Source organism: Macaca nemestrina, chromosome 20 (genome assembly GCF_043159975.1).
Source record: "Macaca nemestrina isolate mMacNem1 chromosome 20, mMacNem.hap1, whole genome shotgun sequence".
Classification (NCBI taxonomy): Eukaryota; Metazoa; Chordata; class Mammalia; order Primates; family Cercopithecidae; genus Macaca; species Macaca nemestrina.
Window position 1 is genome coordinate 13,316,024 of NC_092144.1, and position 24,673 is coordinate 13,340,696.

General features: G+C 47.8%; 1 protein-coding gene across 3 annotated transcripts; it reads left to right on the forward strand.

Moving 5' to 3' along the window:
• The first annotated feature begins 60 nt into the window (after nucleotides 1–60).
• LOC105498487 (relaxin 3) lies at nucleotides 61–24,564 on the forward strand. Of its 3 annotated transcripts, none has more exons than XM_011770915.3 (3): nucleotides 61–651; nucleotides 20,544–20,998; nucleotides 23,739–24,564. In XM_011770915.3, exons 2-3 carry the CDS (start codon nucleotides 20,737–20,739, stop codon nucleotides 23,975–23,977), a joined length of 501 nt encoding a protein of 166 aa, XP_011769217.1. In that variant the 5' UTR covers nucleotides 61–651; nucleotides 20,544–20,736; the 3' UTR covers nucleotides 23,978–24,564. The 3 variants fall into 3 exon arrangements, with proteins under 3 accessions (XP_011769217.1, XP_011769008.2, XP_011769062.2); XM_011770706.2 differs by having other exon boundaries at nucleotides 61–498; XM_011770760.2 differs by having other exon boundaries at nucleotides 61–331.
• Nucleotides 24,565–24,673: the final 109 nt, after the last annotated feature.

Consider the following 24,673-nt stretch of genomic DNA (forward strand, 5'->3'; position numbering starts at 1 on the left):
TCGGGCTCGGGGTTCGATTACGTCACTGGGCGCGCATTACCCCGCCTCCACTGCCCATGGCCGCGTCGGGGTTGGGTGGACGCGGGAGGCCGGGGCGGGGTTCGATCCCAGCTCCCACCCGCTGGGGCGACATCCTCCTCCACCCAAGCCGGCCAGACAGCGCGGCCGCCGCGCCCTCTGCCGCCTCCCCGTCCCCTCCAGCCGGAAAAGGTCACCGCTGCCTGGGTGATCGCGGCTATCTCTGCCCTGCAGGCGGTGCGGCCGCCCTGGGAAAGGTCTCTGCAAGGCGGGGGACTTCATTAGCGGCTTCAACCGCGGTAGATAAGCAAAGGTCAGCTCCCGGCCCAGCCCAGGGAGCTCGGTCCGCCGAGGAGAGCTCACCACAGTCCCCGCCACACACACACCTCCCACACTTACGCTCCTCCGTGCCTCAGTTTCCTCAAGTGACTGTCCGGGTGCTGCAGGACGAGAAGAGACAGAAACAGAGCCCGGACTAGGGTGAGCATCTTGGGCGCAAAAACTCAGTCATCAAGATAATCTTCTAATTCAGTATTTGTTAAATATCCAAATTAATGGGAAAAAATCTATGATGAACAAAACATCACATCACAATTTTAAATAAAGACAGGATCCGCCAACACAGGGATTAAGGTGAGATGCGTTGTGCAAGCCCAGAGTCAGATCTTGTGTTTAAAATAATTTTTTTTTTTTTTTTTTTTTTTTGAGACGGAGTCTCGCTCTGGTGCCCAGGCTGGAGTGCAGTGGCGCAATATCGGATCACTGCAAGCTCCGCCTCCCGGGTTCACGTCATTCTCCAGCTTCACCCTCCTGAGTAGCTGGGACTACAGGCGCCCACCACCATGCCCGGCTAATTTTTTGTATGTTTAGTAGAGACGCGTTTTCACTGTGTTAGAGCCAGGATGGTCTCGATCTCCTGACTTCGTGATCCGCCTGCCTCGGCCTCCCAAAGTGCTGGGATTACAGGCATGAGCCACCGCGCCCGGCTAAAATAACATTAAAAATATATATATATTTGTCATTGATTTCGTTTTTATATTAAATTTTAGGTTTTAACTTTTTATTTTATTTTTATTTATTTATTTATTTATTTATTTTTGAGACAGAGTCTGGCTCTGTCGCCTGGGCTGGAGTGCAGTGGCGCAGACTCTGCTCACTGCAAGCTCCGCCTCCCAGGTTCAGGCCATTTTCCTGCCTCAGCCTCCCTAGTAGCTGTGACTACAGGCGCAGGCCACCACGCCCGGCTAATTTTGTTTTTGTGTTTTTAGTAGAGATGAGGTTTCACCGTGTCAGCCAGGATGGTCTCGATCTCCTGACCTTGTGATCCGCCCGCCTCGGCCTCCCAAAGTGCTGAGATTACAGGTGTGAGCCACCGCGCCTGGCCAACTTTTTGTTTTAAGTATCAATTATGACTGAGCTCTTTGGCCTTCTCTGAAATTTTGCACTCTCATCCCAGGTAGGCCCTAGAACAGCAAGAGGAAAAGAAAACAGGCTCAGAGAGCCCTGAAGTCTAATGGCAGCCCAGCTGTGTGGCATTCAGAAAGTGACTCCACCTGGGTTTGTTCCCTAATGCAACCAACATTATTTCCTCGGTGCAAGGCCCTGGGCTGTAAAAGTGAAAAAAGGTGACTTCATTTATGGTGGCTCACACCTGTAATCCCAGCACTTTGGGAGGTCAAACTAGGAGGATCGCTTGAGCCAAGGAGTTCAAGACCAGCCTTGGCAACAAAGTAAGACACCTGTCTCCACAAAAATTAGCCAGGCATGGTGGTGTATGCTTGTAATCCCAGCTACTCCAGAGGCTGAAGTAGGAGGATTGCTTGAACTTGGGAGGTGCAGGTTGCAGTGAACCAAGATTCTGCCACTGCACTCCAGCCTGGGCGACAGAGCGAGACTCTGTCTCAAAAAAAAAAAAAAAAAAAAAGCAATTAGCTAAGCATGGTGGTATGCGCCTGTGGTCCCAGCTACTCTGGAGGCTGAGGCTGGGAGGATTGGTTCAGCTGCAGAGGTGGAGGCTGCAGTGAGCAATGATTGTGTGGTCCAGCCTGAGTCTCAGAAAAAAAAAAAAAAAAAGGAAAAAAGAAAAGAAAACAACAGAAAGCAAACAACTCCCTTGACTTTGCATTCTAGAACAGGATACAAAATAAACTGTGAGATAAATATATAAGATAGGCTGGCCAGGCGCAGTAGCTCACACCTGTAATCCCAGCACTCTGGGAGGCCGAGGCAGGCGGATCACAAGGTCAGGAGATCGAGACCATCCTGGCTAACACGATGAAACCCCATCTCTACTAAAAATACAAAAAATTAACCGGGCGTGGTGGCGGGCGCCTGTAGTCCCAGCTACTCGGAGGCTGAGGCAGGAGAATTACTCAAACCCAGGAGGTGGAGAGTGTAGTGTGCCAGGATCACGCCACTGCACTCCAGCCTGGGCGATGTTGCGAGACTTCATTTCAAAAAAGATAAAAAATTAACAAATAATACATAAATAAAGACCTTGCTGGCCGGGCGCGGTGGCTCAAGCCTGTAATCCCTGCACTTTGGGAGGCCGAGACGGGCGGATCACGAGGTCAGGAGATCGAGACCATCCTGGCTAACACGGTGAAACCCCGTCTCTACTAAAAAATACAAAAAACTAGCCGGGCGTGGTGGCGGGTGCCTGTAGTCCCAGCTACTTGGGAGGCTGAGGCAGGAGAATGGCGTGAACCTGGGAGGCGGAGCTTGCAGTGAGCTGAGATCCGGCCATTGCACTCCAGCCTGGGCGGCAGAGCGAGACTCCGTCTCAAAAAAAAAAAAAAAAGACCTTGCTGATAAAACAGGTTGCAGTAAAGAAGCTGTCTCAAACCCACCAAAACCGAGATGGCCACGAGTAACCTCTGGTCCTCACTGCTACACTGCCACCAGCACCATTATAGTTTACAAATGCCATGGCAACGCCAGGAAGTTACTTTGTATGGACTAAAAAGGAGAGGCATGGAATAATCCACCCCTTGTTTAGCATATCATCAAGAAATAATAAGGCTGGGCGTGGTGGTTCACGCCTGTCATCCCAACACTTTGGGAGGCTGAAGCTGGCAGATCACTTGAGGTCAGGAGTTCAAGAACAGCCTGGCCAGCATGGCGAAACCCCGTCTCTACTTAAAATACACAAAAGAAAAAGAAAAAGAAATACAGCCCTTGAGACTGCTCTATGGAGTAGCCATTCTTTTATTCCTTACACATTTGCTCCCACTTTACAGACTCACCCGGAATCCTTTTTTTTTTTTTTTTTTTGAGATGGAGTCTCACTCTGACGCCCAGGCTGGAGTGCAGTGGCACGACCTTGACTGACTGCAACCTCCGCCTCCCAGGCTCAAGCGATTCTTCTGCCTCAGCCTCCCGAGTAGCTGCGACTACAGGCGAGCACCACCACACCTGGCTAATTTTGGTATTTTTAGTAAAGATGGGGTTTCACCATATTGGCCAAGCTGGTCTTGAACTGAGCCACCGTGCCAGGCCCTGAATTCTTTCTTGCGTGAGATCCAGGAACCCTCTCTTGGAGTCTGGATCAGGACCCCTTTCCTGTAACATCTTCACCCCAGGATCACGAAGCTGGAGGAACCAGAGCCCATCTCTTTTCATGGGATTTTCCAGTGCCCTGGGTGTGACCCTGGATGGGAGAAGAGGAGAAGCAGCAGCTCCAGTCTGCCTGGAATTGCCAGCTGAGCCCCAGCCCTGACATATCCCCAAGAATTAACGAGACTTCCAGGCAGGCAGTGCCTAAGAATGAATCCCAGCTGGCAATACAAGTCACATCAGGGCCCCAGGACTAGCCATGGGGTCTTCATTGTGGGGAGGGAACTTAGAAGCCCTATTTCCACCTCCTACCCATTTCTCCAATGCCCACAAGTAGCTGGACCAAGCCCGGAGACCATGTCGTCCATCAAAAATATTCAGCTGGACGCGGTGGCTCACACCTGTAATCCCAGCACTTTGGAAGGCCTAGACTGGCGGATCACCTGAGGTCAGCAGTTTGAGACCAGCCTGTCTAACATAGTGAAACTCCATCTCTACACACAAAAGTTAGCTGGGCATGGTTGTGCGCACCCTTAATCCCACCTACTTGGGAGGCTGAGGCAGAAGAATGGCTTGAACCTGGAAGGTGGAAGTTGCAGTGAACCGAGATCACGCCACTGCAATCCAGGCTGGGAAACAGAGCGAGACTCCATCTCAAAAAAAATTCATTATAAGACTTTGTGACTGGAAATGCAAGGTGGAGGCTGAAATGTTCTATATTTTTATCTGCTGGAGATTGTACAGCATATAGTCGGCCCTCCCTGTATCCACAGATTACACATTGGAAGATTCAACTAACTGCAAATCAAACATTCGAATAGGCCGTGCTCTGGTACTGGTATAAAAATAGGTACATAGGCCGGGTGTGGTGAGTCAAGCCTGTAATCCCAGCACTTTGGGAGGCCAAGGTGGGTGGGTCACCTGAGGTCAGGAGTTCAAGACCGGTCTGGCCAACATGGTGAAACCCTGTCTCTACTAAAAATACAAAAATTAGCTGGGTGCAGTGGTGGGCGCGTGTAATCTCAGCTACTAGGGAGGCTGAAGCAGGAGAATCGCTTGAACCTGGGAGGCGGAGGTGAGCCGAGATCGTGCCACTGCACTTCAGTCTGGGCAACAGAGTAAGACCCTGTCTAAAAGAAAAAAAAGCACATAGACCAATGGAACAGAATAGAGAACTCAGAAATAAACCCAAATACTTGCAGCCAACTGATCTTCAACAAAGCAAACAAAAACATAAAAGTGGGGAAAGGACACCTGTTTCAACAGTAATGCCGGGATAATTGGCTAGCCACATGTAAGCGAATGAAACTGGATCCTCATCTCTCACCTTATACAAAAATCAACTCAAGATGGGTGAAGGACTTAAATCTAAGACTGGAATCTATAAAAATTCTGGAAGATAACATTGGAAAAACCCTTCTAGACATTGGTTTAGGCAAGGATTTTATGACCAAGAGCCCAAAGACAAATGCAGTAAAAACAAAGATAAATTCCTGGGACTTAATTAGACTAAAGAGCTAAGTAACAGTCAGCAGAGTAAACAGACAACCCACAGAGTGGGAAAAAAGTCTTCACAATCTAAACATCTGACAAAGGACTAATATCCAGAATTACAGTAAACTCAAACAAATCAACAAGAAGAAAACAATCCCATCAAAAAGTGGGTTTACGATATGAATAGACAAGTCTCAAAAGAACATATACGAATGACCAGCAGACAGATGAAAAAATGCTCAACATCACTAATGATCAGGGAGATGCAAATCAAAACCACAATGTGATACCACCTTAAACTCCTGGAATAATGGCCATAATCAAAAAATCAAAAAAAACAGTAGATGTTGACATGGATGCAGTGAGCAGGGAACGCTTCTACACAGCTGGTGGGAATGTAAACTAGTACAACCACGATGGAAAACAGTGTGGAGATTCCCCAAGGAACTAAAAGTAGAACTACCATTTGATCCAGCAATCCCATTACTGGTTATCTACCCAGAGGAAAAGGAGTCATTCTGCAAAAAAGATACTTGCACATACATGTTTATAGTAGCACAATTTGCCATTGTAAAAACGTGGACCCAATCCAAATGTCCACCAATCAGCGAGTGGATAAAGAAACTGTGGTGGCTATATATTCAATGGAATACTACTCAGTCATAAAAAGAATGAATTAATGGCATTCTCAGCAACCTGGATGGACTTGGAGACTCTTATTCTAAGTGAAGTAATTCAGGAATGGAAAACCAAACCTTTTATGTTCTCACTCATAAGTGGGAGCTAAGCTGTGAGGATGCAAAGGCATAAGAATGACACAATAGGCTTTGGGGACTCAGGGAGGGAAGGGTGGGAAGGGGGTGAGGGATAAAAGACTACAAATAGGGTGCAGTGTATACTGCTCAGGTGAAGGGTGCACCAAAATCTCACAAATCACCACTAAAAACTTCCTCGTGTAACCAGACACCACCTGTTCCTGAATAACCTACGGAAGAAAAAAAAAAGTTTTTTTTTAAAAAAAGAAAAATGCCGGGCGCGGTCGCTCAAGCCTGTAATCCCAGCACTTTGGGAGGCCGAGACGGGCGGATCACGAGGTCAGGAGATCGAGACCATCCTGGTTAACACGGTGAAACCCCGTCTCTACTAAAAAATACAAAAAATTAGCCGGACGCGGTGGTGGGTGCCTGTAGTCCCAGCTACTCGGGAGGCTGAGGCAGGAGAATGGCGTGAACCCGGGAGGCGGAGCTTGCAGTGAGCTAAGATCCGGCCACTGCACTCCAGCCCGGGCGACAGAGCAAGACTCTGTCTCAAAAAAAAAAAAAAAAAAAAAAAGAAAAATAGTCCCTACTTGGTGGCTCATGCCTGTAATCCCAGCACTTTGGGAGACCAAGGTGGGAGGATTACTTGAACCCAGAAGTTCAAGACCAGCCTGGACAACATAGCAAAACTCCATCTCTACAAAGAAAAAAAAGTAATGGAAAAAAGTTTGAATAAATAATAACAGGCCAGGCGTGCTGGCTTACGCCTATAATCCCAGCACTTTGGGGGCCCAGGTAGGAGGATCACTTAGGTTGAGATTCAAGACCAGCTGGCCAACATGATGAAACCCCGTCTCTACTAAAAATACAAAAATTATCTGGGCGTGGTAGCTCATGCTTATAATCCCAACACTTTGGGAGGCTGAGGCGGGTGGATTACCTGAGGTCAGGGATTTGATACCAGCCTGGGCAACATGGTGAAACCCCGTCTCTACTAAAAATACAAAAATTAGCCGGGTGTGGTGGCACAACCCTGTAATCCCAGCTACTTGAGAGGCTGAGGCAGGAGAATAGCTTGAACCCAGGAGGCAGAGGCTGCAGTGAGCCGAGATCACGCCACTGGACTCCAGCCTGGGCAACTGGGCAACAGAGTGAGACTCCGTCTCAAAAAAAAAAAAAAAAAAAAAAAAAGACCAGGTGAGGTAGCTTACGCCTGTAATTCCAGCACTGTGGGAGGCCAAAGTGAGTGGATCACTTGAGGTCAGGAGTTCGAGATCAGCCTGACCAACATGGTGAAACCCCGTCTCTACTAACATTACAAAAATCAGCCTGGCGTGGTGGTATGCGCCTGTAATCCCAGCTATTCGGGAGGCTGAGGCAGGAGAATCGCTTGAACCCAGGAGGCGGAGGCTGCAATGAGCCAAGATCACGCTGCTGCACCCTAGCCTGGGTGACAAGAGCGAAACTGTCTCAAAAAAAAAAAAAAAAAAAAGAGAGAAGGAAAGAATTATGAAATCACCATGTTGCAAAAGTCAGCAAAATCATTGATGCAGACAGCAATTATCTACAGGTGCTATAAAAAGTAGATGAGGCCAGGTGCGGTGGCTTGTGCCTATAATCCCAGCACTTTTGGAGGCCAAGGTGGGTGGGTCATCTAAGGTCAGGAGTTCGAGACCAGCCTGGCTAACATGGTGAAACCCCAGTCTCTACTAAAAATACAAAAATTAGCCGGGCCAGGTGGCGAGCTCCTGTAATCTCAGCTACTCAGGAGGCTGAGGCATGACAATGGCTTGAACCCAGGAGGTGGAGGTTGCAGTGAGCCGAGACTGCATCACTGCACTCCAGCCTGGACAACAGAGCAAGACTCCACGTCAAAAAAAAAAAAATTGGCCAGACGCAGTGGCTCACACCTGCAATCCCAGCACTTTGGGAGGCTAAGGTGAGCAGATCACCTGAGGTCAAGAGTTGGAGACCAGCCTGACCAACATGGTGAAACCCTGTCTCTATTAAAAATACCAAAAAATGGCCGGGCGCGGTGGCTCAAGCCTGTAATCCCAGCACTTTGGGAGGCCGAGACGGGCGGATCACGAGGTCAGGAGATCGAGACCATCCTGGCTAACACAATGAAACCCCGTCTCCACTAAAAATACAAAAAAATTAGCCGGGCATGGTGGCGGCGCCTGTAGTCCCAGCTACTCGGGAGGCTGAGGCAGGAGAATGGCGGGAACCCGGGAGGTGGAGCTTGCAGTGAGCCGAAATCGCGCCACTGCACTCCAGCCTGGGCGACAGAGCGAGACTCCGCCTCAAAAAAAAAAAAAAAAAAAAAAATTAGCTGGGCGTGGTGGCGGTCGCCTGTAATCCCAGCTACTCCGGAGGCTGAGGCAAGAGAATTGCTTAAACCTGGGAGTCAGAGGTTGCAGTGAGCGAGACCATGCCATTGCACTCCAGCCTGGGCAACAGAGCGGGACTCTGTTTCAAAAAAAAAGGAAAAAAATTTTAAAAAGAAGAAAGCAGATCAATAATCCAAGAGTATGATAGGCAAGGGAGGTTACCAGAAAGTAAAGAGGAAGCTAATGGTCCTTAAACACATGGGACTTTGCTCTGCCTCACTCGTGGTCAGGAAAATGCAAATTTTCTCTACTCTGAGATACTATTTTTCACATGTCGTGTTGTCAGGAAACCAAAGTTCAGTAACACACTCCATTGGTAAGGTTATAAGGCAACAGAACTCTTACCCATTGCTAGAGAGAGTGTAATCGCTCTAACACCTGAGGGGGAATATTTGGCAATATGTGTAAAAATTACAAATGCACACAGTCTTTGAGCCAGAAATCCCACTTCGGGGAATTTATCCACAGAGACACTTACATATATGTAAAATGACGTTTTGTACAAGGTTCTGTATGGCGATATCAGCCTGAGAACAAACGAATGGAAAAAGTGTCCATCTCCGAGAGTGAAATTAACTATAAAGCATTCACACAGCAGCATGCTATGCGGCTGTGAAAAAATAAATATAAAAAATAACAAGGATGCGGCCAGGCATGGTGGCTCACGCCTATAATCCCAGCACTTTGGGAGGCCAAAGCCGGCTGATCACTTGAGGTCAGGAGTTCGAGACCAACCTGGTCAACATGGTGAAACCCAGTCTCTACTAAAAATATTTTAAAAATTAGCTGGGCATTGTGGCAGGCACCTGTAGTCCCAGCTACTTCGGAGGCTGAGGCACGAGAATTCCTTGACCCTGGGCGGCAGAAGTTGCAATGAGCCAAAATGGCCCAAGATGGCGCCACTGCACTCCAACGTCAGCAAGAGCGAGAATCTGTCTCAATAAAAAATAAAATAAAATAACAAGGATGCAGGCCGGGCGCGGTGGCTCAAGCCTGTAATCCCAGCACTTTGGGAGGCCGAGACGGGCGGATCACGAGGTCAGGAGATCGAGACCATCCTGGCTAACACGGTGAAACCCCGTCTCTACTAAAAAATACAAAAAACTAGCCGGGCGAGGTGGCGGGCGTCTATAGTCCCAGCTACTCGGGAGGCTGAGGCCGGAGAATGGCGTGAACCCGGGAGGCGGAGCTTGCAGTGAGCTGAGATCCGGCCACTGCACTCCAGCGCGGGCGACAGACCGAGACTCCGTCTCAAAAAAAAAAAAAAAAAAAAAAACTAGCCGGGCGAGGTGGCGGGCGCCTGTAGTCCCAGCTACTCGGGAGGCTGAGGCAGGAGAATGGCATAAACCCGGGAGGCGGAGCTTGCAGTGAGCCGAGATCCGGCCACTGCACTCCAGCCTGGGTGACAGAGCGAGACTCTGTCTCAAAATAAATAAATAAATAAATAAATAACAAGGATGCAAAATGAGAGTTTTGTTAAGAGGAGATCTCCAACACTTGTTAAGTCATGTGGGAGAAGCAACATTCAGAAGAATGTGTAGAACATGCTACTTTTTTTTTTTTGAGACGGAGTCTCGCTCTGTCACCCAGGCTGGAGTACAGTGGCCGGATCTCAGCTCACTGCAAGCTCTGCCTCCTGGGTTCAGGCCATTCTCCTGCCTCAGCCTCCCAAGTAGCCGCCACCTCGCCCGGCGAGTTTTTTGTATTTTTTTAGTAGAGACGGGGTTTCACCGGGTTAGCCAGGATGGTCTCGATCTCCTGACCTCGTGATCCGCCCGTCTCGGCCTCAGAACATGCTACTTTTTAATGAAATTCTGGGTCAGGCATGCTGGCTCATGCCTGTAATCCTAGCACTTTGGGAGGCCGAGGCGAGTGGATAGCCTGAGGTCAGGAGTTCAAGACCAGCCTAGCAAACTTGGTGAAATGCCATCTCTACTAAAAATACAAAACTTAGTCCAGGCGCAGTGGCTCACGCCTGTAATCCCAGCACTTTGGGAGGCCGAGGCGGGTGGACCACGAGGTCAGGAGATCGAGACTATCCTGGCCAACATGGTGAAACCCCGTCTCTACTAAAATACAAAAAAATTAGCTGGGTATGGTGGTGCGTGCCTGTAGTCCCAGCTACTCGGGAGGCTGAGGCAGAGGAATTGCTTGAACCCAGGAGACAGAGGTTGCAGTGAGCTGAGGTCGTGCCACTGCATTCCAGCCTGGCGACAGAGCGAGACTCTGTCTCAAAAAAAAATTTTTTTTTAATTACCTGGGTGCAGCTGGGCGCGGTGGCTCACGCCTGTAATCCCAGCACTTTGAGAGGCAGAGGCAGGTGGATCACGAGGTCAGGAGTTCGAGACCAGCCTGGCCAATGTGGTGAAACCCCATCTCTGCTAAAAATACAAAAATTAGCCGGGTGTGGTGATTCGTGCCTGTAGTCCCAGCTACTCGGGAGGCTGAGGCAGGAGAATGGCATGAACCAGGGAGACGGTGCTTGCAGTGAGCAGAGATCACGCCACTGCACTCCAGCCTAGGCGACACAGCAAGACTCCGTCTCAAAAAAAAAAAAAAAAAATTACCTGGGTGCGGTGGTGGGTGCCTGTAATCCCAGCTACTCAAGAGGCTGAGGGAAAATCACTTTAACCCAGGAGGTGCAGGTTGCAGTGAGCCGAGATGGTGCCACTGCACTCCAGTCTGTGCAATGGGAGGGAGACTCCACCTCAAGGAAAAAAAAAAAAAAATAGAGGTAGAAAGTAGTATGGTCATTGCCAGGGGTAGAAGGAGGAAGGATGGAGAGATAGTGTTTAATGGGGACACAGTTTTGGTTGGGGAAGACGAAATGTTCTGGAGATGGATGATTGCACAATAATGTAAACATGGGTAATGCCACTGAACCATACACTTAAAAATAGTTTAGGCCGGGCGTGGTGGCTCAAGCCTGTAATCCCAGCACTTTGGGAGGCCGAGACGGGCGGATCATGAGGTCAGGAGATCGAGACCATCCTGGTTAATACGGTGAAACCCCGTCTCTACTAAAAAGTACAAAAAACTAGCCGGGCGAGGTGGCGGGCGCCTGTGGTCCCAGCTACTTGGGAGGCTGAGGCAGGAGAATGGCGTGAACCCGGGAGGCGGAGCTTGCAGTGAGCTGAGATCCGGCCACTGCACTCCAGCCTGGGCGACAGAGTGAGACTTCGTCTCAAAAAAAAAAAAAAAAAAAAAATAGTTTAAACAGTTGGGCGCGGTGGCTCACGCTGTAATCCCAGCACTTTGGGAGCCCGAGGTGGGGAGATCCCCTGAAGGCAGGGGATTCAAGACCAGCCTGGCCAACATGGTGAAACTCTGTCTCTACTAAAAATACAAAACACATTAGATGGATGTAGTGGCCCATGCCTGTAATCCTAGCTACTCGGGAGGCTGAGACAGGAGAATTGCTCGAACCCGGGAGATGGAGATTGCAGTGAGTCAAGATTGCGCCATTGCACTCCAGCCTGGGCAACAGGAGCAAAACTCCATGCAAAAAAAAAAAAAAAAAAAAAGTTAAAACGGTAAATTTTACATGTATTTTGCCACATTAACAAAAAATGTTTAGGCCGAGTCCAGCGTCTCATGCCTGGGCAAAATATTGAGACCCTGTCTCTAAAATAATAATAATAAAAAAATAAAATAATAATAAGAAAAATATTGGCCAAGCATAGTAGTGAGCTGAGGTGGGAAGATGGCTTGATCCCAGGAGCTTGAGACGGCAGTGAGCTGTGATCATGCCACTGCACTCCAGTCTGAGTGACAGAGCCAGAGCCAGACAAAGTCAAAGAGGAAAAAAAAATGTTTTTAACATAGTGCCCTGGCACAATGGCTCACACCTATAATCCCAGCACTTTGGGAGGCTGAGGCAGGCAGATTGCTTGAGCTCATGAGTTTAAGACCAGCCTGGGCAACATGGTGAAACGCTGTCTCTGCAAAAAAAATACGAAATTTAGCTGGGCGTGGTGGCATGTGCCAGTGGTCTCGGCTACTCTGGGAGGCTGAGGCAGGAGGATCTCTTGAGCCCAGAAGGTCAAGGCTACAGTGAGCTGGGATGGTGCTACTGCACTTCAGCCTGGCAACAGAGTAAGACTCTGTCTCCAAAAAAAAAAAAAAAAAAAGCCCAGCAGTTTGAGATCTGCCTGGGGAACATACTGAGACCCTGTCTCTACAAAAAATTTAAAAATGATCTGAGAGTGATATGCATCTGTGGTTCCAGCTACTCAGGTGGCTAAGGTGGAGGATAACTTGAGATCCGGAGATCGAGGCTGCAGTGAGCCGTGGTATCGCTGCTGCACTCTAGCCTGGGCAACAGAGTGAGACCCTGTCTCATAAAGAAAGAAAAACCTGTCTTCATATTTGTTTTTATGTGTACAAAGTAATTCTGGAAAGATACTCAGGAAATTAAGAGCTGTGGTTATTCATGGGAGAAAGGGGAGGAACTGAAACTTGGAAGGCAGATCCTGCTTCATAAACCTTATATGCTTTGCTTTTTGAAGTGTGTAAATGTATTAACTATTCAAAAAGAAATTAAATAGTTTGGAGAAGCCGAGGGCAGTGATACAGACCTCTAATCCCAGCTATTTGGGAGGCTGAGGTGAGAAGATCACTTTAGGAAAGGAAACTAAGACCAGCCTGGCAACACAGTGAGACTCCAGTCTCCTCGAAACAAACAAACAAACAAACAAAGAGTATTTATTTATTTATTTATTGCTGGGCACAGTGGCTCACGTCTGTAATCCCAGCACTTTGGGAGGCTGAAGAAGGCAGATCACTTGAGGCCAGAAGTTTGAGACCACCGTGGCCAACATGGTGAAATGCTATCTCTAATAAAAATATAAAAATTAGCCGGGAGGGGTGGCGGTTGCCTGTAGTTTCAGCTACTCAGGAGGCTGAGGCAGGAGAATCACTTGAATCCAGGAGGCGGAGGTTGCAGTGCACTGAGATGGTGCCACTGCATTCCAGCCTGGGCAAAAGAGTGAGACTCCATCTCTCTCTCTCTATATATAAAATATATATAGATAAAATATTATATATTATATTATATATAAATAGATATTTATATATTATTTATATTATATATATTATAATATATAAATAGATAAACTATATATAATATATAATATATATTTATATATAAAATATATATTAATTTATATTATATTAATATGTTATGTTAATTAATCATATTCTATTAATATAAAATATATTAATTAATTTACACATACACATCTGTATACAATATATTAATATAGTATAAAAATGTTACATTATGTCCTAGGCTATATTTATATGTGCTATGTTTATATTATATAAATATAATAATATAGTCTAAAATTATGTTACATTATGCTATATATTTATATTTTATATATGTAACATAATATATAATGTATATATTACATATATATTTTTTGTTTTTTAACATATCCCCAGAGATAGTCAAGAAATATATAGCTATATTATACATTATATAACATTTATATTGCATATTATAATACATTATAATATATAATATAATATAGTACAATATAGGATATAATATATAAATATATAATATAATATATAATTATATATAATATATTATCTATAATATAATATATAATTATATATAATATATTATCTATAATATAATATAAAATTATTTCTAATACATAATATAAAATTATATATAATATAAAATATATACTATAGTATATATACTATATTATATAAACTGTATATAATATGTAATAAATTATATATATTCTAATTTATTATAAATTATAATTTATATTTATAATTTATTATATATAGTATATTATATATCTGACATGTAATTATATAATATATTATATATATTACATATATATACAGTCTGTGTCTTCGAAGCTTGCTTTTTTTTTTTTTTTTTTTTGAGACGGAGTCTTGCTTTGTCACCCAGGCTGGGGTGCAGTGGCCGGATCTCAGCTCACTGCAAGCTCCACCTCCCGGGTTTACGCCATTCTCCTGCCTCAGCCTCCTGAGTAGCTGGGACTACAGGCGCCCGCCACCTCGCCCGGCTAGTTTTTTGTATTTTTTAGTAGAGATGGGGTTTCACCGTGTTAGCCAGGATGGTCTCGATCTCCTGACCTCGTGATCCACCCGTCTCGGCCTCCCAAAGTGCTGGGATTACAGGCTTGAGCCACCACGCCCGGCCCGAAGCTTGCTTTTTTTTTTTTTTTTGATACGGAGTCTCGCTCTATAGCCCCGGCTGGAGTGCAGTGGCCGGATCTCAGCTCACTGCAAGCTCCGCCTCCCGGGTTCACGCCATTCTCCTGCCTCAGCCTCCCGAGTAGCTGGGACTACAGGCGCTGCCACCTCGCCCGGCTATTTTTTGTATTTCTTAGTAGAGACGGGGTTTCACCGTGTTAGCCAGGATGGTCTTGATCTCCTGACCTCGTGATCCGCCCATCTCGGCCTCCCAAAGTGCTGGGATTACAGGCTTGAGCCACCGCGCCCGGCCGAAGCTTGCTTTTTTAAAAGGACACCCATAATTGGATTTAGGGCCCACCCAGATAATCCAGGATGAGCTCATCTTAATATAATATAATACATTATATTATAATTTATAAATATATATTATAATAATTTTCTTTTTCTTTTTTTTTTTTTTTTTGAGACGGAGTCTCGCTCTGTCGCCCAGGCTGGAGTGCAGTGGCCAGATCTCAGCTCACTGCAAGCTCCGCCTCCCGGGTTTATGCCATTCTCCTGCCTCAGCCTCCCGAGTAGCTGGGACTACAGGCGCCCGCCACTTCGCCCGACTAGTTTTTTGTATTTTTAGTAAAGATGGGGTTTCACCGTATAGCCAGGATGGTCTCGATCTCCTGACCTCGTGATCCGCCCGTCTCGGCCTCCCAAAGTGCTGGGATTACAGACTTGAGCCACCGCGCCTGGCCAATAATTTTATAAATTTATAAATATATATATATAAAATTTGGAAATAGGGGCTTTATTTAGAATTGGTAAAATTGGGTTGCATTTTTATAGTGCACGAAATCATCATGACACCCATATTCCTAGCAGATGCCATTTGCCGTTCTGACTATATTCATTTCACTGCAGCTGCTGTAACCAATGTCCACAAACCAGGTGGCTTACACCAATGATCATTTATTCCCTTGCAGTTCTGGAGGTCAGGAGTCTGAAACACAGGTGTCACAGGGTCGCTCCCCCTCTGAGGGCTCTAGCGAGGATCTCTCCTTGCCTCTTCCAGCTTCTGGGGGCTCCAGGCCTTCCTTGGCTTCCTCAATGGCATTAACCCAATTTCTGCCTCTGTCTTCATATGAAGTTTCCTCTTTCATCTGTGTCTTCACTTCAACTCTTTTTTTTTTTTTTTTTTTTTTTTGAGACGGAGTCTCACTCTGTCGCCCAGGCTGGAGTGCAGTGGCGCATCTCCACTCACTGCAAGCTCCGCCTCCCGGGTTCACGCCATTCTCCTGCCTCAGCCTCCAGAGTAGCTGGGACCACAGGCGCCCGCCACCACACCCGGCTAATTTTTTTTGTATTTTTAGTAGAGATGGGTTTTTGCCGCGTTAGCCAGGATGGTCTCGATATCCTGACCTGGTGATCCACCCGCCTCAGCCTCCTAAAGTGCTGGGATTACAGGCGTGAGCCGCCGCGCTTGACTTCAAAGACATTTTTCTAGTAAGATCACATTTATAGATCCTGGTGTTTAGGATGTGGACATAGATTTCTGCAGATCACCATTTACACACTACACCGACTGAGTGCTGTACAGAATGCTTACGACTCTGTAGAATTTCACCAAAGTCCCCAGAACCTTGTGAAGCAGGTATACTTATCATCTCCATCTTCACAGTGAACTCAGAGAGGTATGGGGTCTTACCCAAGGACACACAGAAACAGAGATTTGAACCTAGCTACGTTGCCCCCAAAACTCTGATTCTATGTGAGACACCAAAGAGGCTTCTGGGCTGGGTGCAGCGGCTCACGCCAGCACTTTGGGAGGCTGAGGTGGGCAGATCACTTGAGGTCAAGAGTTCGAGGCCAGCCTGACCAACATAGCAAAATCCCGTCTCTATTAAAAATACAAAAATTAACCAGATAGGGTGACCCACACCTGCAATCCTAGCTACTCGGGAGGCTGAGGCACATGAATATATGAATATCTTGAACCCTAGAGACAGAGGCTGCGGTGAGCCGAGATCACTCTGTTGCACTCCAGTCTGAGCGACAGAGTGAGACCCTGTGTCAAAAAAAAAAAAAAAGACTTCTGGTTTGAGGCCCATCAGTTAAGTCAGGCAGGCAAGCAGCAGATATTTCCTGAATGCTTATTCTCCCCAGTCCCCAGGCCAGGCACTGGGGGCGCAGGAGAGAAGGGCAAGAGGGTACCTCCCTACAGGAGGTTCCTGGAGAAGAGGCAGAGGGGAAGAGAGTATTATTCATCAGCCCTTTAGAAGCAGTACAATCAGAGGTGACCTCTGCCTCCAGAATGTTGTCCTTGGCCCATGACATCCACAGCAGGCAACTGGGGCCAGGAGTTTGTGACAGAGAAAAGGACAAAGAGATGAAGTTCTAATCCAAAGGGAATGTGTCCAGTAGAAATAACATTTAAACAGCACTTACTTCATGCTGGAGATTGTTGTAAAAATTTGACTCACTCATTAAATCTTTCCCATTTTGCAAGTGAGGAAACCAAGCCACAGAGAGGTTAAGTGACTTGGCCAAGGTCACACAGCAGGAAAGAGGCAGAGGTGGATTTTGAAGCCAGGCTCACCCCGCTTACCAGAGCCCTTGTTTTTGCTGTGTTTTAAAGTCGAGGTGAAATTAACATTAACATAGCTGTGGCTGGTGGCTCACACCTGTAGTTACAGCACTTTGGGAGGCCAAAGCGGGAGGATCACTTGAGTTCAGGAGTTCCAGATCAGCCTGGGCAACGTAGTGAGGCCTCATGTCTCTTCTTTTTTTTTTTTTTGTTTGAGACAGAGTCTCGCTCTGTCGCCCAGGCTGGAGTGCAGTGGCGCGATCTCCGCTCACTGCAAGCTCCGCCTCCCGGGTTCACGCCATTCTCCTGCCTCAGCCTCCCAAGTAGCTGGGACTACAGGCGCACGCCACCGTGCCCGGCTACGTTTTTTGTATTTTTAGTAGAGACGGGGTTTCACCATGTTAGCCAGGATGGTCTCCATCTTCTGACCTTGTGATCCGCCTGCCTCAGCCTCCCAAAGTGCTAGGATTACAGGCGTGAGCCACCATGCCCAGCCCTCATCTCTTTAAAAAAGAAAGACCGGGCACAGTGGTTCATACTTGTAATCCTAGCACTTTGGGAGGCTGAGGCGGGTGGATCACTTGAGGTCAGGAGTTAGAGACCAGCCTGGCCAACATGGTGAAACCCCATCTCTACTAAAAATGCAAAATTTAGCCAGGCATGGTAGCAGATGCCTGTAATCCCAGCTACTCGCGAGGCTGAGGCGGGAGCATCGACTGAACCTGGGAGGCGGAGGTTGTAGTGAGCCGAGATAGATTGTACCACTGCACGCCAGCCTGGGTGACAGAGTGAGACTCCATCTTGAAAACAAAAAAAAAAAAAAAAAGAAAAGAAAAGAAATTGACATAACATAGAATCAAACATGTTAAATTGCACAATTCAATAGCATTTAGTACATTCACGGTGTTGTGCAACCGTCATCTCTAGTGCCAAAACATTTTCATCACTCCTAAGAAGTCTCATACCCAGTAAGCAGTGGCTCCCCGTTCCCTATCTCCCCAGCCCCTGGCAACCAGTAATGTACCTTTTGTCTCTGGATTTGCCTGGTCTGGGCATTTCATATAAGTAGAGTCATGCACTATGTAACCTTTTGTGCCTGGCTTCTCTCACTCAGCATTATGTTTTTGAGGTTCTTCCACATCATGGCATGGAGCAGTGCTTCCTCTTATTTATTTATTTTATTTATTTATTTATTTTTGAGACAGAGTCTTGTTCTGTCCTCCAGGCCGAAGTTCAGTGGCGCAATCTCGGGTCATTGCAACATCTGCCTCCTGAGTTCAAGCGATTCTCGTGCCTCAGCCTCCCGAGTAGCTGGGACTACAGGTATGCGCCACCACACCTGGCTAATTTGTGTATTTTTTGGTAGAGATGGGGTTTCACCGTGTTGGCCAGACTGGTCTCGAACTCCTGGCCTCAAGTGATCCACCCGCCTCTGCCTCCCAAAGTGCTGGGATTACAGGTGTGAGCCACAGTGCCCGGCCTCCTTCCTTTCTATGTCTCAATAATGTTCTATTGTATGGATGGAACATGTTGTGTTTTTTCATCTGTGGGTGGACATTTGGATTGCTTCCACCTTTTGGCTCTTGTGAATAATACTGTTATGAACATTATATGTATACAGTATTAAAATTGTTTATTTTATTTTATTAATTTTTGAAAACAGAGTCTCTGTCGCCCAGGCTGGAGTACAGTGGCGCAATATCGGTTCACTGCAACCTCCACCTCCCGGGTTCAAGCAATTCTCCTGCCTCAGCTTCCGAAGTAGCTGGGACTACAGTCATGTGCTACCATGCCTGGCTAATTTTTGTATTTTTGTTAGAGACTGGATTTTACACCACAGTGGACAGGCTGGTCTGAAACTCCTGAACTCAAGTGATCCGCCTGCCTTGGCCTCCCAAAATGCTGGGATTATAGGCATGAGCCACCGTGCCCGGCCTCAATTTTTTTTTTTTTTTTTTTTTTTTTGAGACAAGGTTTTGCTCGGTTGTACAGGCTGGAGTGCAGTGATGCAATCTCAGCTCATGGCAGCCTTGAACATTTAAGCAAAAGTGATGCTCCCACCCCAGCCTCCTGAGTAGCTGGGACGACAGACGTGTGCCACCACACCCGGCTAATTTTTAAATTATTTGTAGAGGTGGGGTTTTACCATGTTGCCCAGGCTGGTCTGGAACTCTTGGGCTCAAGCGATACTCCTGCCTTGGGTGCTCAAAGTTCTGGAATTACAGGCGTGAGCCACCACTGCCAGCCTCTCAATATGTATATATATATATATATATATATATATAATTTTTATTTGATGATTATTATGATTCTTATTTTTTGAGACAGAGTCTCACTCTGTCGCCCACACTGGCACACAGTGGCTCAATCTTGGCTCACTGTAGACTGTGCCTCCTGGGTTCAAGTGATTCTCCTGCCTCAGACTCCCGAGTAACTGGGATTACAGGCATGCACCACCACGCCTGGCTTTTTTTGTATTTTTAGTAGAGATAGGGTTTCTCCATGTTGGCCGGGCGTGTTGGCGGGTGCCTGTAGTCCCAGCTGCTCGGGAGGCTGAGGCAGGAGAATGGCATGAACCCGGGAGGCAGAGCTTGCAGTGAGCGGAGATCGCGCCACTGCACTCCATCCTGGGCGACAGAGCGAGACTCTGTCTCCGGAAAAAAAAAAAAAAAAAAAAAAAAAAAAAATTAGCTGGGTGTGGTGGTGCGTGCCTGTAGTCTCAGCTACTCAGGAAGCTGAGGCAGGAGAATCGCTTGAACCTGGGAGGCAGAAGTTGCAGTGAGCTGAGATTACACCATTGCACTCCAGCCTGGTGACTGAGGAAGACTTCATCTCAAAACAAACAAACAAACAAACAAACAACAACAACAACAAACGTGATACACTTGAATCATCCCGAAACCATCCCCCCAACACTCCATCCATGGAAAAATTGTCTTCCATGAAACCGGTTTCTGGTGTCAAAAATGTTGGCATCTGCTGCCTCAGGACACCCTTCTGTGTCTCTGTTTCCTCATTTGTAATATGGGAATTGTCTTAGTCCTGAATTGATAACCCCATGCTCCTAAAAGTGTGGTTTCGGCTAGGTGTGATGGCTCATGCCTGTAATCCCAACACTTTGGGAGGCCGAGGCAGGCGGATCACGAGGTCAGGAGATAGAGACCATCCTGGCTAACACGGTGAAACCCCGTCTGTACTAAAAATACAAAAAATTAGCCGGGTGTGGTGGTGGGTGCCTGTAGTCCCACCTACTTGGGAGGCTGAGGCAGGAGAGTGGCATGAACCCAGGAGGTGGAGCTTGCAGTGAGCTGAGATCGCGCCACTGCATTCCAGCCTGGGCGACAGAGCGAGACTCCATCTCAAAAAATAAAATAAAAATAAATAAATAAATAAATAAATAAATAAACAAACAAATAAAATGCTTAGAGCAGTGTGCCTGGCCCCATAGCGCATACTGCACGGGCATTCATTGTTATTATTATCTTTGAAGAGGTCCAGGACCCTAACGTTGTGGGGGTCTGGTTGCATCCTCTTGCCCTGCCTGTTGGGATTATTCATTTCTGGTCTCTGCAGGATGGAGACCTTCTCGCCTTTCTGTCGATGATGACAATGAGCTGGGCCACGTCACCCTGTCCCTAGCGAAAGGTTATCACTTCATTGGGGACATGAGAAAGGTCGGGTTGCTGAGGCCGTGCCTGTCTCCCCTCTGCTGGAGAAGATAAGGGAGGCACTCAGCTTTCTTCAGGCAGAGTGTGGGGGAGCCACGATGTATAAATGGGGGGCCAAGAGGCAGCGGAGACACTGGCCCACTCGCACGTCCAAGGCATCTCTGTCCAGCATGGCCAGGTACACGCTGCTGCTGCTCCTGGCGGCGTGGGTGCTGACGGGGGAGCTGTGGCCGGGGACTGAAGCCCGGGCAGCGCCTTACGGAGTGAAGCTTTGCGGGCGAGAATTCATCCGAGCAGTCATCTTCACCTGCGGGGGATCCCGGTGGAGACGATCGGACATCCTGGCCCACGAGACTATGGGTGAGGCTGGGGAGAGAGTGGATGTAGGAGGGGAACGGGTGGCTGGATGGGTCCCAGGAGCTAAGGACAGAGATGAGAGGAGGTTGCTGGAGGAGGAGGGTCCTTGCCCTGCCACATTCAGCCAGGGACACCTGCCCAGCCTTGACACAAGGGCTCAGGAGTTAGCAGAGCTGCAGAGCTGGGATGGGGGGTTGCAAGCCATCCCTGGTGGCTGGAAGTCCGAGCACAGGTTACTCTTTTCTGAGCAGCTGCTATGTGTCCTGTGCAAAGCAAAGCTGCTGCTTGTATGCTCCGGAGGTGGGGGCTGGGAGAGCGCCATTGGCAAAGACAACACCAAAGTGGTTTCCAACCCTTTCCAGGAGATAATGTGAAGGGTGTGATATACACATAGCCAGATTTTGTCACCTAATGCGTGACCTCTCTCCAGCAAGCTGGTTTCTCCTCCCGTCTCTGTCTTTTTTTTTGAGATGTGGTCTCACTCCATTGCCCAGGCTTGAAGGCAGTGGCCCAATCACTGCTCACTGCAGCCTTGACCTCCCAGGCTCAAGCGATCCTCCCGCCTCAGCCTCCAGAGTAGTTGAGACCACAGGCAACTGACACCACGCCTGGCTAGTTTTAATTTTTTTTTTTTTTTTTTTTTTTTTGTAGAAACAGGGTCTCACTATGTTGCCTAGGCTGGTCTCGAACTCCTGGGTTCAAGTGATCCTCCTGCTTCAGCCTCCCTAAGTGCTGAGATTGGAGTCTCTGAGTGGCTTTATCTTCAAATGGGAGACACAGTTCCTGAACCTTGCAGGATTAAGTGGTGTGATTAAGTCAAAAGAGATTAGGGCAGAGTCTAAGCAGGGCAGCGGCACAGTCTGGGATCTATCAGGAGAGTCGGAGGGAACAGAAGACCTAGCTTCATGAGGGGCAGGGGCCTGGGAAATAGATATTCATGTTGGTGAGAAGGAGGATAGGTATGAGCGTGGACCTAGAAGACACACCACTTGGATTCAGATAGTAACTCTACAACGTAATAGTTGTGTGTTCGTATGCTAATCTTTTTGTTTGTTTGTTTGTTTTTGAGACAGAGTCTCGCTCTGTCGCCCAGGCTGGAGTGCAGCGGCATGATCTCCGCTCACTGCAAACTCCGCCTCCTGGGTTCAGGCCATTCTCCTGCCTCAGTAGCTGGGACTGCAGGCACCTGCAACCACGCCCGGCTAATTTTTTGTATTTTTTTTTTAGTAGAGATGGGGTTTCACCATGTTAGCCAGGAGGGTCTCGATTTCCTGACCTCATGATCCACCCGCCTTGGCCTCCCAAAATGCTGGGATTACAGGCGTGAGCCACTGTGCCCGGCTTTTTTTTTTTTTTTTTTTTTTTGAGACAGAGTCTCATTCTGTTGCCCAGGCTGGAGTGCAGTGGTGCAATCTCGGCTTACCGTAACCTCCATCTCCTGGGTTCAAGTGATTCTTGTGCCTCAGCCTCCCAAGTAGCTGGGATTACAGGTGTGTGCCACCATACCCCGCTAATCTTTTTATTTTTAGTAGAGACAGGGTTTCACCATGTTGGCCAGGCTGGTCTCAAACTCCTGACCTCAAGTGATTCACCCTCCTCAGCCTCCCAAAGTGCTGGGATTACAGACATGAGCCACTGCGCCTGGCCATGCAAATTCTTTACTGAGTCCTGCCTTGGTGGTCTCCTCTGGAAAATAGGGGTGCTAACTGCACCCACCTCAACTGGTTGTCACTCAGAAGAATAAAGAAGTTAACCTGCTAAAGCACTTAAACGTTGTTTGACACACAGTAAGTGATCAATAAATTATTATTATTATTTTAGAGACAGGGTCTTGCCCTGTTGCCCAGGCTAGAGTGCAGTGGTATGATCACAGCTCACTGCAGCCTCAACCTCTTGGGCTCAAGCAATTCTCCTGCCTCAGCCTCCTGAGTAGCTGGGACTACAGGCTTGTGCCACCATCTCTAACTTATGCCACCATGTCTAACTTATTATTATTTGTAGAAACAGGGTAGTGCTGTGTTGCCCAGGCTGTTCTTGAACTCCTGGTTCTAGTGATCCTCCTGCATGGGCTCCTGAAAGTTCTGGGATTACAGGTATGAGCCACCATGCCTGAACTAAATAATCATTTTTGAGTGCTCATCATGTCCCAGACATTGTTCTAAGTTTTTTTTTTTTTAATGGATATTAACTCCTCTACTCCTTATAAAACTTGAGAAGGTTGGAATAATTATTTTTTTCCACTTTGCAGAAAAGAACTTTGAGGCTCCAATAAGTAAATTTACTTGCTCACGACTACAGCTTGGAGGGGCTGGATTCAGTCAGCTCAGCTCCCAAATGTACCAGGTCCTCAATTAATAATAAAGAGTAAGGGAAAATAAATGACAGGGCTGGGTGCAGTGGCTCACTCCCGTAATCCCAGCACTTTGGGTGGCTGAGGTGGGCAGATCACTTGAGGCCAGGAGTTTGAGACCAGCCTGGCCAATATGGTGAACCCCGTCTCTACTAAAAATACAAAAATCAGCCAGGCCTGGTGGCAGACCCCTGTAATCCCAGCTACTCTCCCACCTACTCTGGCAGAGCCAGAATTTGAACCCAGGACCGGGTGGAATCAAAACTCTGAACTATGTCTGTGAACTATGTCTATAACTGTTGTCACAAGATCAGAGCTAGACCGTCCAGGAGCCAGGACTGTGGGTGCAGCGGCAGCTGAGCCCTGAGCACTAACTCTGTTCATCTTTTGCAGGAGATACCTTCCCGGAGGCAGATGCTGATGGAGACAGTCTGGCAGGCCAGCTGGATGAGGCCATGGGGTCCAGCAAGTGGCTGGCCCTGACCAAGTCACCCCAGGCCTTTTATGGGGGGCGACCCAGCTGGCAAGGAACCCCCCAGACTCTTCGGGGCAGCCGAGATGTCCTGGCTGGCCTTTCCAGCAGCTGCTGCAAATGGGGGTGTAGCAAAAGTGAAATCAGTAGCCTTTGCTAGTTCGAGGGCTAGGCAGCTGTGGGCACCAGTACCAATGCCCCAGTCCTGCCATCCACTTAACCAGTGTCTGGCTGGGCACCTGTCTTTCAAGCCTCACATATTCTTTCATTCGTCTGCAAGTCACAGAGTCCAGGCACTGTGGGCTCAGGCACAGTCCCCCGACACCACCTAACCAACCCTGCCTTTTGACCAGCCAATCATGACCCTGTCCCCTGAGCAAGCTGTGCCCCTGCCTGGACAAGTGGGGACCCCTGATCCTGACCTCTGACCTCTCCCCAACCCTAACTATGCGTTTGCCTGTGACTGCACTGCCACAACTGGGTCCCTATTCTACCCAGACAGGCCACACAGTGACCCCTGCCCCCTGCCCAGTCCAAACTGTGGCCAGCTCAAATTAAGCCTCTGTCTTAGTCCAGCCTTTGCACGCAAGCTTCCTTTTCCCTGCTTTCCATCCCCTCTCCTCCAACTCCCCTGACAAAGTGCCAAGGCTGTGGACCCCAGAGAAGGTGGCAGGTGGCCCCCGTAGGAGAGCTCTGGGCACATTAGAATCTTCCCAAACTCCAATAATAAAAATTCCAAGACTGGCAGACAGTGTGTGTGTGTGTGTGTGTGTGTGTGCGCGCGCGCGGTTGTTGGGCGTAGGACAGGTTTCAGGGATGCACGGTACGCGGTACCCTCCCTCGGAGGCCCCCACCC